The 15,854-nt window shown below is 48.4% G+C and overlaps 3 protein-coding genes across 7 annotated transcripts in view; 1 reads left to right on the top strand and 2 right to left on the bottom strand.

Annotated features, from left to right (window-relative positions):
- The window catches only part of LOC120825010 (receptor tyrosine-protein kinase erbB-4), a 139,004-nt gene extending 133,825 nt beyond the window's left edge, over window positions 1-5,179 (bottom strand). For all 4 annotated transcript variants that reach the window (XM_078100196.1, XM_078100195.1, XM_040186274.2 and 1 more), the window contains exon 1: window positions 4,809-5,179. In XM_078100196.1, the coding sequence (XP_077956322.1) occupies window positions 4,809-4,872 (64 nt within the window). In that variant the 5' untranslated portion in view covers window positions 4,873-5,179. The remainder of the gene's footprint in view (window positions 1-4,808) is intronic.
- Window positions 5,180-6,467: 1,288 nt separating this feature from the next.
- Window positions 6,468-10,141, top strand: LOC120828705 (receptor activity-modifying protein 1). Of its 2 annotated transcripts, XM_078100198.1 has the most exons (4): window positions 6,814-7,086; window positions 7,585-7,690; window positions 8,128-8,257; window positions 9,610-10,141. In XM_078100198.1, exons 2-4 carry the CDS (start codon window positions 7,666-7,668, stop codon window positions 9,863-9,865), a joined length of 411 nt encoding a protein of 136 aa, XP_077956324.1. In that variant the 5' UTR covers window positions 6,814-7,086; window positions 7,585-7,665; the 3' UTR covers window positions 9,866-10,141. The 2 variants fall into 2 exon arrangements, with proteins under 2 accessions (XP_040048159.1, XP_077956324.1); XM_040192225.2 differs by lacking the exon at window positions 7,585-7,690 and having other exon boundaries at window positions 6,468-7,086.
- A 3,437-nt stretch (window positions 10,142-13,578) lies between these two features.
- Window positions 13,579-15,854, bottom strand: LOC120820226 (putative methyltransferase DDB_G0268948). Its single transcript, XM_078104944.1, has 6 exons — window positions 15,696-15,854; window positions 15,325-15,488; window positions 14,803-15,026; window positions 14,516-14,618; window positions 14,296-14,433; window positions 13,579-13,857 (listed from the first exon to the last, which is right to left on the bottom strand). The coding sequence occupies exons 1-6, from the start codon at window positions 15,801-15,803 to the stop codon at window positions 13,767-13,769; spliced, it is 828 nt and encodes a 275-aa protein (XP_077961070.1). The 5' UTR covers window positions 15,804-15,854; the 3' UTR covers window positions 13,579-13,766.

Below are 15,854 nucleotides of genomic sequence, written 5' to 3' on the forward strand. Positions count from 1 at the left end.
AGGAAGTGCCGCCAATCAAAAGGCAGCGGAGCGCTGTCCCACTTCCTGCGTTGGCCTCGTGCCCGCAGACGCAGCGGAGGAGAATCCCGAGCCAACGCTCGTCTCCACCAGCACAGACACGGACTCACTGCGAATACTGTTACGTTTCAAACGCGGCTTCTAAAAAGGACCTGTATCCCCCCCCCTCTGTCGCTGCCAGGCCTCCTGCGGAGAAAAGCCCAGTCTGCTGTGATGGCGAGGGGAATACGGCGAGCCTTTGCAAAGGTACTTTTCCAAGTGTAGACGTGTAAGAAGGGCACGGACCATCCCAACGGCCTGTTCATCACATGTTTTCTGATCCAGGCAGCCGTACGAAAAACAAAACCGGGTTGACTCCAGACACTGAAGGAATTCACATTTCATGATTTCCCCTTCAAAGCTCACCAGCTTAGCTGCACACACACACACACACACGCGCGTGACGAAGCACGCACACGACACGTCAGAGGAGTGTGAGACGGAGCCGCCGACAGCGTGTTGTCCAGCAAACAAATAGAGTGTCGCAATTAAAGGGGGAGAAATGAGCTGCTCTCCCGGCGTGCTCGGCGACGGCGGCTGATGAGGGACAGGAGGACGATAGGAAGTAAAAAGCCGTTAAAGGCGGTGGGAAGAAGAAGCAGAGGTGCGGTGACAGATGAAACGGAGCGGGGAAGTGAAACAGAGGCACAATGGAGATGTTAATGGGGGAGAGCGGGAGGGAGGGAGGGAGGGGGCGGGGGAAAGAGACGACGAATGTGCGAGGGAGGGAGTGAAAGAGAGCTAATGAAAACGGAGTCAAATAAAAGAAGAGAAGTGGTGCGAGCTGACCGGCACTATAAGTGAGATGCTGTGTGTGTGTGTGTGTATGTGTGTGTGTCTGGGTGGGGGGGGCTGAGGGGTGGGCTGAGGGTGGGTTGGGGGGGGGGGGGTCGCTCCTCAGTCGCAGGATGGAGGCATTTGTCTCTGAGTGGAATCACAAGTGGCGGCCGAACAAACCCTCCAGTGGTCTAGAAGAAACAAAGGAAAGAAAGAAAAGAGAAAAGGATTCCTCTGTCTTTCCTGTCCTTTCTTCTCCAGGGCCATGCCTCGCTCACGTGGGATGTGTGTGTGTGTGTGTGTGTGTGTCTTTGTTTGTGTGTGTCTGGGTGAGAGAAAAGGAAAGAGACCATTAAAAGCACAGCCGCGACTTCAGCAAACAACGAGGAAGACACCTCACACTTAAAAGATGTAAAGGATCTACTTGCACAAGCGCCTGCGTGTGTGTGTGTGTGTGTGTGTGTGTGTGTGTGTGTGTGTGTGTGTGTGTGTGTGTTTGTTTGCATCTATGCACATGGGAGAAAAATAAAGATGATTTCAGGCGCAGAAAGAGCGTGCGATTAGGAATGGAACGCCTGTAGATTCGAGGGGCCTTCACAGTAAACGAGGTGGGGGGGGCGGGGGGGGGGGGGGGGGGGGGGGGGGGGGCTTCTTTGCACTAGGAGTTGGCACCGGACGCCTCGGCGCGAGCGCGGCCAAAACCCCGCTCATCAATGCACGCGGTTTTGTTTTTTCTTTCCCCCCAAGAAGTCCGTCCTGCCAAGCACCACAAACGCGGCGCCGGAGACGGAGAGGGACGGAGAAGCGCCGGAGGCCAACAAAGCCGCTATTTTGCGCCCCCATGGGGCCCCTTGGAGCCCGTTTCCTCCCCCATGCTGTGCAGTTGTGATTCCGCGTGTAAATATTTGGGTGGTTTTGCACGGAGGAGGAACAGAAGCCCCTCTGTACAGCCGGCGGCGGGCGAAATGTCAGCTAAGGGGCTCGTGACGTGGGTTTTGGATGGCATCGGAATGCCTGGGAAGAGGAAAGACAAAGATAAAAAAAAAAAAAAGACGCTGCTTTTTTTTTGTGTGCGTGGGAACAGCATCTTTGTGCGCTCGGCGCAGATTTCAGTCGTGTTTCCGTGGGCCAACGTTTGTACGGGCCCTCGCAGTCACCTTCACCAATCTGCAATTTGTACTCTTCTGTGCAGGCGGCCATGTTTCCCCCCCAGACGCACAGGAAGCAGTCTGATGGGCGATAGCACAGTTGAGTCCTTTCGAGCAGGATTGAATCCCTTCACCTCCCTCGTCTCTCATGCTGTCGGGCAAAGGCCTCGCCGTCTAGACCGATGCTATCAAAAAAAGGAGGGGGAAAGAAAAGAAGAAAAACAAAAAAAAAAACCTAATTGGCTTATAATAAATTCTCATTTCCGCCTACAAAGCCTCGGCCGGGCTCCGCGTGTGCCAGCTGACGGACGCCCCAGTAATTTGATAGTGGCATTCAGCAGCCCCCCCCGTCACCGCATTTCACAGGAGAGCATGCCTTTAAAATGTCACCCAAAACACACACACACACACACACACACACACTGAATGCAGCATTTATCGTACAGCGTTTGTTTCACAGAAGCGACGGCTTTGTTTCACAGGTGATTCTTTTGTCTTTTCTCTCTTGTCTTTGTAGTACAAATCTATTTGCCGTCATCGCCTCGGAGGTGAGACAGCAGCTTGAGCCTAAAAAGAGCAACGGAGAAAAAAAACAAAAAACATTCAGCCGAATAGCGAACAAGCGGAGCTCAGGGAAAGACGGGATTCAAAGCCACTCAACGTGGGAGACGGACGGACGGTAAAGAGCTTTAAATGGCATGGTCTTCCTCGTGGGGGCTGAGGAAGACCTACCGGCAGCCACAACGAGAGCCGCGAGGACGACTTGATCGACGGATGATCGATGCCGACAATTCCGATAACGCATCGGTTGTTTTTGATGACAAAAGTAACACCGTGGACCCTTTTGTTAAATGGCTCATTAAAGAATCCCACAAAGTAGACGATTAATTAGGAGAATTGTTGTCTGATTAAATCAATAATGTCAGTAAATGTCAGTCAGCTGTATCCATTGACCCCGAACCCCAAAACAACACAACTATTGTCTCATGAATGTCACTCGCTTCAGGCTTAATTGTGGGGAATTTTAACTGCAACAATCGGCTTGATTTGCTCAGTTTTCGTGAATCAAGAAAGAAATCCTGCATGCCAAGATGTCCAAGTCCAAGATGAAGGAGGAAGTTGTCAGCTTGCCACAGAGTTTTCAGGATAAGGATCAATCCCGTCCTCTGAATTACTTCTTCTCAATGTTTATTTGAAAGGAAGAGGAAGTCCTCAGATCCTCTCGCTCAGCCAGCAGTCAGTCAAACCAGCCTTCAATCAGGCGCCTTGTGGTGCCAACATCTCCATTTTTGGCATGTGGCCTTACTGTACACAACACACACCCACGCACACACACCCACACACACACAATACTGCATATAGCTCCACAGACCAGCTGACTGGCAGGAATGCAGCAGACATTTGTCTCGCCACGGGAGCGCGCAGACAGATTCAATCACCATCTTTAAACGCAACTGAAGCGACGTGCTCAACTTGCTCCAACCTGATAGGACATGATCGACGGGGCAGGGTGGGACTTCTTTAGAGCCACGGTGAGAGGAAAAGGGAAGATTGAAAGCTGAAGAGAGTGGACGGACAGCACACCAACATCCACTCTGCATACACACCCACGATGAACGTCCCAGGAGGCATAGCTCGGATTCTTGGGCTGGATTTGCATCACAGATCTGTTGGATGGGAGTGTATGCATATAGTGAATAAATAACACCCCCCCCCATTCATCCCCGCCTGACACTCATCCATCCACTCCAATGCAAGACCTACGCCACAACCAGCCAGCAGTGTGTGTTTGTTTCTCCTGCCTCAGAAGGAGCCCCCCCCCCCCCCAAGCCCCCTACCCAGAATCAGTTTGTGCCTTTTAAAATCAATCCTGCTACGCTTCTTTTATTCCAGTACGGCATCCCTTGCCAAAGCTTGATGATATCAATTAATACAGAAGATTCATGGCATCACCAAGTGCTTAACAGCCCAAAATGAAGACCCGGGGCAACAACGAGGCGATACAAAGTGCTTCACATTAAATCATTAAAATCATCACAACACAAAATGGCAAACAAAAAAAAACATGACTGTGCATGACATTGCACCACAGAACGAACCAAAAAGACCAGCGGAGCTTAATAAAGTCCTCACTGAACAGCGACTCTGTGCAAAGTTCAACGGCGAGAATTCTCATCAGCAAAGTCAATTATTTGCTGATCAGTGTTGCAAAATCACGAACAACATGTCACACAGCAAATGTGACATGTCGCAGCAGCAAATCTGCCAGGGTACCAAATAAAAGTGCAAGCTATTGAGCATCGGATTACGGGCATTTTCGACCGGGGGACCGACCCCAGGGGCCCGGGGGACGCGTCGTGCTACATCTAAATGAATGCGCCGCTTACAGCGGTTCAATTAAAACTACGGCGCGTTTATGCTCATCGAGTGAACAATATGAAACTAACGGGTATTCAGAGTCACGCTTTCATCACAGTTTCGATTTCTTCAGTGGATTTTGGAACATTTCGGAACTGCGGGGTTTGGAGCCTCGCGCGCGCCGCCGAATCCCACAGCTGAGGCTGCCGCAGGTGTGACTCTCGGTGCGCCGATTCCAAACAGCGTCAACGAGCTCGCATATGAAGTTGTGTCAAGTTTTTTGACAGCGTGATGTTGATCCAACAACAGGCGGCGTTTAATAGCATGCCCATTAATTATCATTACGCACACTGGTAGAGTGGATCAGCCGGTGGCGCGTGAACCCTCGCCGGACCCCTTCCCGCTTCACCGGGCTGACCTGACGGGGAGGACCCCGGTGCCGAGAGAGACGCACATCCAAGCACTCACCTGACTGTGCCGCACTCGATGGGATCACCAGCAAAGGGACGAGGAGGCAAGCGAGGAACTTCATCTTCGAAAAAGAAGGGGGCTGCTTGTCTTGATAACTCCCGTGACTCACATGTCCAAATCAAGATATCCGCATGTCTCTATTGCGCACAGAAATAAACAACCGCAAGCAGAAAGGAGGAGAAAAACAAACACGTCAGAGTCTTCGCTGACACGGTGTCCGTGTGCGTGGAGAGCTTTTACGCGGCGCGTTATTGGCGGTTTGTTTATCAGTTCCCAGGCCGGTGTTTAGGTCGTTGTACGCCGAGGATAATCACAGCCATTCACTCCCCACGCTGCAAGAGCGCCGGTAGGGCGGGGGGGGGTGGCGGGTGGCGGGTGGGGGACTCGGCGCGGACTGTAGGGGGGTCCGAACACGCCTCCTCTCTGTGACTGACACCCCCTTCAGCCTATTAAAACGGCTATCCGAAAGATTAGGAGCGTCTTGTTCTCTCTTTTTTTGGGGGGGGGGGGGTTAAATCCGCCCACCTCACGTATCGCCTCTTCTGATTGGCTATTCGGCGTCTTCCCTGCTGTCGCTACACCTGTCCAGAGAAGACGCTCTTTTGGTTTCTACCTGTGGATGTTCTCGGCTCTGGGAGCTTATTGGCTTCCATGACACATCACATACAAAGTCTGAAAAGAAAGAACACCACGGCATATCTCCGTGTTGTCACAGACTGGTTAACAACTATCCAAATACCGCATTCTGGGTGGATTATTGAAGTCAGCCTCGCAGCAAGTGGCCAGCCGGTGCAAATGTCCACCAGCAGCAGGCCAATAAACTTTTGATGAAGCTGGTGGAAAAAAAGGGGCCGCGCCGAGCGGGATGGCTGCGGCAGTAAACCATTTTCAGGGCCGCTCGTTTTACGAGCCGGCGTGTCCCATTCCACCTCCGCTGGCTTCCTTTGTAGACTGATGTCAAAGTGTGAAACAGTCTGCGGGGGGAGAAGAGAGTATTGATTTGTGATGCGTGTACAGCATAAACTGGCTCCATTACCAATCAGCTCCCCAAGTTTAGGAAAGGATCCTGCATAACAGCGGCAAAGAGAGGCTCCATTTAGGGTCCTCTGCTGCTCTCTAGAGGAACATGCAGAGAATTACTCCATTCCCAGGGCCCCCTGCAGTTTGCATGAATCTGCAAGCTGTTTTTGGGGACTTTTGGTCCAAAAACCACCTTGAATCCCATTCGTCTATCAACATTTAGAAAACTTTGATGTGTCAGAACGACCGGAGCAGCCACCAGCGTCGCTGACACACGAGCCGTGTGACGCATTTATTGGAGCTCAGTGGCACGCCGGCACTCACACTGGGGGGGCCGCACGACTCCGAGCGGCCCCGGAGGAGACTATAGATGTCACTCTGTTCCCGTACAAGAGGAAAAGAAAGAAAAACAAAATGTGCAGATAAAACGTTCAATTACTGACATTTGAGAGCTTGGAGACGGGAGTTCTGCCTCAGCGCTCCGTAATGTGTCCCCGTGTGAGTCCAAAGAGACATTTGATTGAGGGGGACGGGCGCGGGGGGCTGCATATCATACAAATTATAAATAACTGATGGGGGGGTGGGGACTTGAGTTATAATTAAAAACATATGATGAGTCTAACGTTGTGTTATCTCACAGCGGGCCTCCGCAGTGGTAATGGTGCCAATTTAAGAGCGCGTGGCTTTCGACTCGTGGATTATGAATCGGAATAGTTGTGAATTGAAAGGCGTCCTCCTGTGGAATGGCACGCTCCGTTCTAGATTAAGGGCACAACAGAAACAAAACAATGCGGCAGCCCTTCAGGGGCTCAGTTGTTGCACTTTATAACGCGGCTCTTTTTGAATCACCCGTGCCTCTCATATCTGTCCGGGTGTCCGGCTGTGTCGCGTCCCCCTCGTGAGCGGCGGCACGCTGGATCAGATGACGCGCAGAAGCTTCTATGATTAGGTCCAAGCGCCGGAAGGGGGGGGGGAGCTGCCCGCCCACTGTGTCCGGCCAAAGGGAGGGGGGGTAGCGTGCAGTTTGCCCCCTTGTCCCTGTCCCTCTGTTATCTTTCACGTTGGTGTGTGTGTTTCTGGGTGTGTGTGTGGGCCAGTGGCTGTGATACATGGAGGAAGAAGGAAAAGGCTGCTGTTGATTCCCCCCCCCCACCACCACCACCACTCCAGGGACTGAGCAGAATGCGTGAAAGCGCCCTGGAGGAGCTCGCCATGGCTGCGCAGCGCGCGTCGCTCCTCATGTTGTTGTTGGCAGGTGAGTGATTTGATCCGTGGGATTCTGCCGTTTCCTTACATGAATAAATCGCATGCATTTGGAATGGTGTGTTGCAATAAACACAAGTAGTACACATGTCAGAGATGACTGACCTCGTAGAGATCCTGTTTTGTCTGTTTGTTGTCTATGCATTCATTCGTTTATTTAGTTTAATCCGCAGCTTTGCACAGTTTGTGTCATCGTCTGAGGCAACGTCAGGGGGGGGGAAGGGAGGAAAGTAGCGATTTCTAACTGTAGAAAAACATTCTTTCAAGTTGTGACTCAACTTTGTGGTAAAGCAAGACACAGAAAATGCTCCCTTTGACTGTCGTACTACTTATAATATCATCAGATGATGCATTGGGTGTCCATACCCCTCCTCAGTAGTATCACTCGAGCACGTGTCCGATTGACGCCAACATCAGGACTCAGCCGCTGGCTAAGCATCTGAGATGGACGGATCCTCGTCTCATTTATGAGCCTCATTTATTTCCATAGATATTGGGTCCAGGAACAGCCGGCAGAATTCATGATTCCTGTTAGACTGACGGGTGTTTCCTCTGCGTGTGTGCCCAAAATATGGAACGCATCACTTTAGATGGAAGTAGGTAGATCCTCCAGCTAGCAGCCTTTTAAATACTTGGCTGTCAGATAAAAAGATGGAAGACAGACTGGCAAAACACAACACAAATGCTTGGTTTTCCAAAAGTGTTTGAGGCAGATTATCTGGGAAAAGTTTGCTGCGCGAGTCAAGCCTGATTTTTCACAAAGTCCTTTTTTCTGTACGGCATCCCTTTCAAAATCCCCGTGTGTCAACACATTCAGTTTTCCCTTTCGAGTGTCCCCAGAGCCCGGGACAGGCAGCAGACAGCGAGCAAACACAACGGCCTTATCAGGCCGCCGCAGACCGCCATCCGCCATGTTGCTCCGTTGTGACGACGGACCCGTTGGGCTCAGCCCAGAGTCCCGTGGGACGAGCAGCGGCCCGCCGGCAGCATCTCTCATTACGTTCAGTTTGACTGGTTTATTTTCTTCCTCCAGTCCTTCCGTCTGCATCCGGGTGCAACAGGGGCTTCTACGAGAGGATCAACGACATGTGCTTGGTGAAGTTCAAACTGGACATGGGAGGGCTGGACCGAGGCCTGTGGTGCAGCTGGCCGGACACCAGCGAGTGAGTCGACGCCACCGGGGTCGTGCAGAAAGAGAGGTGCCCCAAGACGAGAAAGCGTTTAGGGAATTGGATCCTGGTTCGATGGAAGAGATGGATTTGGTGGAAAGGGTTTTATGGTTTGAGGTTGCTCAGGAAGTAGAATCTTCTATCAATCGGTTGTTAATACCAGCATCTCATCATGGGTTGTCTCTCCTTGGCGATGGCCGTCTTCCAAGCCCAAACGATATAAATGCAGCACACGCCATCACACCGAATGTGAGCTCCCCTTCCTGCAGGACTCGGTTGTCTGGACTTAAGCCAAGCTCTATATGTTGCTGAGAACTCAGCTCATCCACGGCAGCTACTGCTGTTCTCCTCACGGCCACCAACCTGTGTCTCCACTCACCAGCACACCGCTTGTTACTATATATATATATACATAGACATTAGTGGTGGAGTGTGTGTAGTTGTAAATTACCATAAAAGACGTATATACACAGATGCATCCTGTGTGTAGGGCTGGGCCTAATACTGGTTTCAAATTACCTTTTTCACACACCTCGCCTCTGGTGACAATACAATTCATACGTTTCTGGCGGTATCATTATTAATATTGGTAATGTTTGTTTCTATTAGTTTGGAACTTTTGGGGAAATCATGTTTCATCAGGACCCCAAACTTTTTCGTTTTAATCAGAGCCAGTCAACGCCGCACATCCCAGAGCTATTTAAAACCATCCGGCCTTCCCTGACTGGTTTCTTATTTATAGACTAGAACAATTTCTCTGTGTGGCTCGTTCTCGTTCGAAGGCAGAGGGCCCCACAGGGTTTGGAAACACTGATCTGTGGCTCGGGCCACGTTCTTGATGATAGATGCAACTGTCTTTTGTTAAAAAATAGTTTTCATTTAAGGGACTTTGTTTTCTTCAGGCTACACAGTAAAAGTTGCCAATTGGAATAGTGCAATACTCTGCTGGGGGGAGAGTGTGGGGGGGGGGCTACCCCCTCGGTATGCGTCTCCATTTGCCCCGGCCCTCTACCACCTCGCAGTTATATTAAGCAGCGTCGAGGCCGACCGGTAATTCTAGACTCTCCTTAAGCCTTTTTCCTAACAACACGAGTCCCTTCTCTGGTTCCCTTCCGGAAGGACGTTTCAAAGACAAATCCAGAGACCTGAAAAGTGTACTACTTAAGTTCTGTAAATCAGAGTGGCCGCTTTATCATCGACCATCTGGAAAATATGGCAAAACTCTCACTATTACTACTAGAATGCATGCTACATAAATCAGTACTCATTTTGTAAGGAGCAGTTCTCCGGTTCTCCTTGGTTCAACCTTTTGGGGGGATTTGATTGTCGTTTGTGGCCTTTTGCAGGATCTATGAGGGGCTGACAAACTGCACTTACCAGGTGGCCTCGAGGATGGACTGCTTCTGGCCCAATCAGATGGTCGACCGCTTCTTCATGGAGATTCACCGCGACTTCTTCCGCGACTGCGCTCTGACCGGCCGGCTCCTCCACGAGCCGCCGACCAGCGTCCTCGCCCCGTTCATCGCCGTGCCGGTGCTGGTCACCCTGCTCATGACCGCCCTGGTGGTGTGGAGGAGTAAACGCACTCAGGGGGTTTTGTAGGGACTCGAGGCTTGACAATATGTGTGGATCTTCTGAGGGAGGCAATGATGGACTATGTGGTAAAAGCTGTTTTTTGCATCCTCTGTCGTTTGAGGCCCTTATATCCATAGATAATTAAATAATTTCCGTGTTAGTATAAATATCTTTAATAATATCTAATAACTGCAGACTTACATACGACTGTGTGTTGTAGATGCATTCTTTGGCCAGAGAGTGTCTGAGTTTGTGAAAAGTAATAAAATGTGTTTGGGATTCAGGGGAATTGTAGGCCACCAATGTTGATTGCATCTGTTGTCATGGCCCCGAACAATCTATGGGCATATTAATAACTGGAGAGAGGAGGACACTCAGGAAGACACCAACGACTTGGATGATTGCTAAACTTTTGCATAGAGAGAAAAGGAGCAGGAAACAGAGTAAGAGAAAGAAAGAGAAAGGTTTGGACCAAGAGGTTAAACATGTAGGTGACTTTTAAAAACGAATGCATCTACTTCCTCGATCACTTTGTGACGGGGCTTCAGCTACTGGCAGCTCAGTAAAATATTTTGTTGATTTAAATGTAGATTCATGACACAGTTATAAATATTCAACGTAAAGGTGCCCTAACCTGGGCATGCGCAATTTAACGCTGTTTCCGGTATTTTTTTCTCTTGATAGCTTTGAAAACGCAAGTAATGTTAATTCAGACATGTCAACAATCTACATGTAAAATGTCATATAAACATAAACATTTACATGTCTAACCACAGCAGGAAATTTACTTTGATGGAGAAAGTAGTACGAGCGACGGTTGGGCAATTTGGGGGGGTGACGAAAGAGCTTTTATTGGCTATGTGTTGAACCGCGGTATCTTATTGTGAAAGGTCAGAATTGGGTTCCTGAATATATAGACAGCATTGATGGAGAGTTTAAGAGACCCTTTAATCAATGTTTAATCTCCACAAAAAACAATGTTTACATGAATCGATACAAAGAAATAACCTCATTACCTTACTCGATGACTGGCACTGATTGCAGTCAGCCTGGGTTGCTTTTGAATGAAATTAAATGGGTCAGTTAGTAAGCAACGATCGCTAATTAGCATTAGCAGTAGTTTTCCGTTAGCTCCTGCGGTCGACCGCGCATGCGTGATGAGACGCAGGCGATCTACTGGCATTGCTTTAGCGATCAACAACCAACAATTAAATGACGAAATATCATAACTCACATGACAAGAACTGGACAACATAAGTTAGCTAGCCAAAACATTCATAGCTCAAGGCTAATTTTGTCTAAACAGAAAGCGTTTTTGACAAAAGATGGTGGTAAAATGTCCCTGACCTTAGCAGTCTGCCATGAAAAGTCTTAGCTGGCGGCGGAAGAACACCAATGAGAGACGGAAACTTCAACCCAGGCGGATGTTAGCCACTTCGAAGCCTCTAGAAGCTTTTGTTCTTTAGCAGAAGGGTCAAAGGTTACGCCTCAGCCTATCGTTTGCCAGGACAACCCTTTCCCACGAAGCTGCTCTGTTGATCCTGGTTGGCTAACAGTGATGTCATCTCGTGCCAACTGCTCAATTCGATAGGCTCTTAACCGTTCCAATGAGGTGTCAATCACGCTGGGGCCAGTCCTTTACATACAAAGACTTCCTTGATTTTTTTGTCTGGGTTAATTCAAAACAAGAAAGAAAACCTACACCTATGTAAGTATGAGATGAACCAAGCAACAGATATACCGATATTTGAACAAAACCTCACAAGTGTTCCCTTTAATATGAAAGTGGATCATTTAAATAGCGATGTAACCGTTTTTATCATGAGTATACATAAAAAGATACTGATTCTAAAATGCATTGCTCGAGAATTTAACTTTTTATTTTTTAAGTGCTGTATAAACCAAGAGCAGAAGAAACAGACACCTTCTTTTCCAGGTTTGATTGTGTCACCTTTGATGTCATTTGGGAAACCTGCAGCAATGTTTGGTCAGGTCGGTGAGGGATTTCAGATTCGGCCATCAGATGGAGACGGGAGGGAGTCATGTGACGCCTTGGAGCAGAAAAGAATTGACGAGGGAGGCCTTTATTTCACTTTGTAACGGTATTGCTTATTACTTCTGTTAGTTATTCAATTCTTTATCATTTTTTAAACTCAAGCCAGTTGACTCTTTATAACTTCTCGTCTCAGAAGGGGCGAGGGTAACAGTAGTGATCCTTGATCAGAAGTTCAGAACTCCACATCTCCCAAAAGACAGAGCAGGTCAACTCTGTCCAGACAGAGACAGAGAGCAGCTAAGTGTGTGTGATTGAATGACATCCCGTGATAATTAAATACAATGTCATACTTCCTTATCCATGTAAAAGTTGTGGCTCAGCACTTCCCCTCCACATATTTTGCTTGCTGGGCTGTTTTGCCGGTGGGGAATTAGTGGTGGTTAAACTATCAAAGCAGTTAAAGCCTTCAGCGGTTACGCTTTGTCAAGCAATGTTTGGCTTCTCTGATTAATGCTTGAGACTATGACGGTATTCAAAGAAGAATCAAAGCTGCGATAAAGGTATTTAGGCAGCGACTAAGGGGTCATGGTTCAATGATAGGCAGTTCGGAGGTGAGAACTCACTTGTTCCTTGTGTCATTAGAAAGGCGTTCAGCCTCAGCTGCATCCTTTAGTAGCAGTTTCTGGTAGCTGGGGAAGGTCTCCATCACACCGAAGTATCCGTTCAGCGGCAAGAGCCTTTTCACTTTCAGACCCTCGTTCCCTGAGACAAAATCCAGACTAAGCAGCATTCAAGCATGAGTAGATATTCATTAGAAGCAGAGCAGCGTAGAACTAATAAGGAGAACGAAAATAATAATTTGAATAACTGGCTTCACTCAGACGTTCTTCTTAGTTCTCAAATGGTTTGGTTTGTCTGATTAGCAAATATTGAACTTTGAATATATTATTTCTCAAATGCATTCTATTGTCTACTGAAAACTAACAATAACAATAAAGTCATCTATATTTTAGAAATTGAAAATGTTAGATTGTCTGGCTCACATGAGGATATTCATTCAAACAGCAGGCTATGGGTGTGGGTAGCCATCGAAAAATGAAACGTTTTTTCCAATTATCACAAAAGAGAATGCAATGATTTTCCAAATCTAGAAATGCGATCATGCACTTTGCTTGACAGAGCAGCAGGTGGCAGTAAACGCACACGTATGACGCTCTGTGCCCCGCTGGGTGCCTCAATGCTGTGATGTCACGTTAGTTGTCGTTTCCTAACCATCAGTGCAAGAAAATGTGATCAAGGCTCCATTTGCTTTAACAATGGATTTTATCCGTGTGATCGTTTTAGTGAATAACATCACCAATGTGAGGGTGTCAAAGTTTAACGGGAAGGGAGCAAAGAACACCTCACACTGATGCCACAATGACTCAGCGTCCCACGCCGCAGGAAGTCCCGCCCCCTGTGGCACCAGAGCTTCACGGATCATCCTGTGGAGCGGCCGGCTGCACCAGGCCTCTATTTCTTCTATCTCTCTCTTTTGAACCACATACTTCAGATTTGTGGAATTAGCAGTTAAATCATGTTTGAATACACCAAATCTCCTGAATATTCATTGGAGGCTGAACAACCAGGTGATGTTAATGCTGTTAATACTTTCTGGAAGGAAGTGGTTTGTTCTCAATCAGGTCATGATTGTCTCGATAGTGTTTAAAGCAAACTTCAATTAGACACTTATCAACACTTATCACTGTGGGACAGGACTCTTTTTAATAAATCAAAAATGTTTATGAACACGGCCTATGCAGTTTTTTTTTTTTTATCAGACATCCAACTTTTTATTTTGAGCAATTACCAACATTTTGCCACTTTTGATGTCACTTGGGAAACCTGCAGCAGTGCTTTTTAACCCGGGGCTCAGGACCTGGGGTCCAGGAGTCAGAGTGGTTTGCGAGCCAGCCAGTAGAAATAATTCACAACCACGGTGACTTCTGTGTCAGGAGAGGACACCTTCATGGCGCACATCAACCTGTTGGAGGACGAGAAGAGACAATGCGATTTAAAAGGATCATTTAAATAGAACCTTTAAAGGTTCTCCTGTCCACAGACAGAGAGCAGCAAACGGCGTGTAATTAAATACAGTGTCACTCTTATCCGTGTAAAAGTTGTGGCTCAGCACTTCCCCTCCACATGTTTTGCTGGCTGGGCTGTTCTGCCGGTGGGGAATTAATGGTGGTTATACTATCAAAGCAGTTAAAGCCTTCAGCGGTTGGTCGAGCAATGTTTGGCTCCTCTGATTAATGCTCGAGACTGTGACGGTATTCAAAGGAGAATTAAAGCCGCTTTGGAGTGCGATAAAGGAATTTAGGCGGAGATTAAGAGGTCAGGGATCAGTGGTGGGCAGGTGGAGGTGAGAACTCACCGTCAGCAGTTAAATATTAGACTCGCTTAGAGGTTCATATCTCACTTGTTCCTTGTGTCACTAGAAAGGCGTTCAGCCTCAGCCGGATCCTTTTGTAGCAGTTTCTGGTAGCTGGAGAAGGTCTCCACCATACCGAAGTATCCGTTCAGCGGCAAGAGCCTTTTCACTTTCAGACCCTCGTTCCTGGAGGCAAAAGACGGAACGATTGGGGGAAATCTGGACCGACTACTTTAAGTAGTGTAAGGCAGTGAGGTGGAACACTCACCACTCTTTGTCTGGGTATGAGCAGGAGTCAAACATGTCAGAGTAGATCGTCACAGAGTTGGTTCCTATGTAGGGATCTCTGAAGGGATGCAGGGAGCGTAGAACTAATCAAGAAAAGAAAATTGACCTCATTACCAACTGTGCTTGGAAAGGCCTATGGAAATAGTGCGGGGGTTGTGCCTTGACAATGGTTCCCTTATCAATTTTTACAACATTTCACTGTGGAGCCGGCGGATTACATCTCATCCGTAAGTCATCTAAGGTGGTTTTCCAAGTTGTTGGATTTGCGATAAACCTCGTCACAGATGCCGTTGAGTGTCGCGCGGGAGACGTCCCCGTACTCCAGCTCCATCGCCATGGTGTAGCTCAGCAGAGCCAGGCAGCCTCCAGGCCTCAGCACCCGGTCGGCCTCCAGGAGGAACTTCTTGTGGTCGAACCAGTGAGCCGCCGTCATGGCCGTCAAAAGGTCCACCTTGCCGGAAGCAAACGGCAGCTTCTCCGCCGGACTCTCCCTGGGTCAGAAGCAGAGAGAATAGTGGAGGTCAAACGGGGACATTTGCTATGTTGCAGTCTCCAAAAACTTTGAGAATGATGAGACTGCTTGACTTGTACAGAAAACGTGGGAAACGTCCATCACTGTCGTCTTAAAGAGGTTGGAGTCGTTTTGCTGTTGGTGACCATTGTGATGCCGTCAGGAGATGTTGGAAAAGTGCCCCGATCAATGGACCCTTTGAACCACCTTTGCACCTAAATAAATAACCCTTTTTTCCTCCCTTTCACCGAAACCCTCTCCCCTTCAGTCCAACTCACCTGTACGATACATTTGGAGGGTTTTTGTTATTGGTCAGAGCCATCTCCAGCTGAGCGGGGCTGACGTCCGTTCCAACGACCTTGGTGAAGTACGGAGCCAACAGGACCGTCCCTTGCCCCGAACCACAGCCCACATCCACAGCCAGACCGACCTGGTTTGGTGTCTGAACGTATTGGAGTAAAGGTTTATGTTTTTAAACTGGTTTGTTTGCTTTTGGATCCAAAGTTGCTTCAGCAGCTCTGCAGAGAACATTCATCTGAGGTATTTCAACCTGCAACATGACCCTCTTTTCCGAGCGTGAATCCTATTTAGAGGTCTTATATGGTACATCAAACAGCACCACGCAGCCTGAAAACCTCAACAAACACACCTGTTTCTCCACGTAGCTCATGATCCTGTCGATCAGTTCTTCCGGGGCCACTCGGTACTGCAGGTAAGCGGCTGCATGATCTCTACCCTCAAAGAGGCGTACGGCCATGTTTCTTTGCACAGAGCTTGGTCGACTGATTTGATCACTGTGTGCTGTGCT

This window comes from Gasterosteus aculeatus, chromosome 1, assembly GCF_964276395.1.
Source record: "Gasterosteus aculeatus chromosome 1, fGasAcu3.hap1.1, whole genome shotgun sequence".
In the NCBI taxonomy this organism is placed as follows: domain Eukaryota; kingdom Metazoa; phylum Chordata; class Actinopteri; order Perciformes; family Gasterosteidae; genus Gasterosteus; species Gasterosteus aculeatus.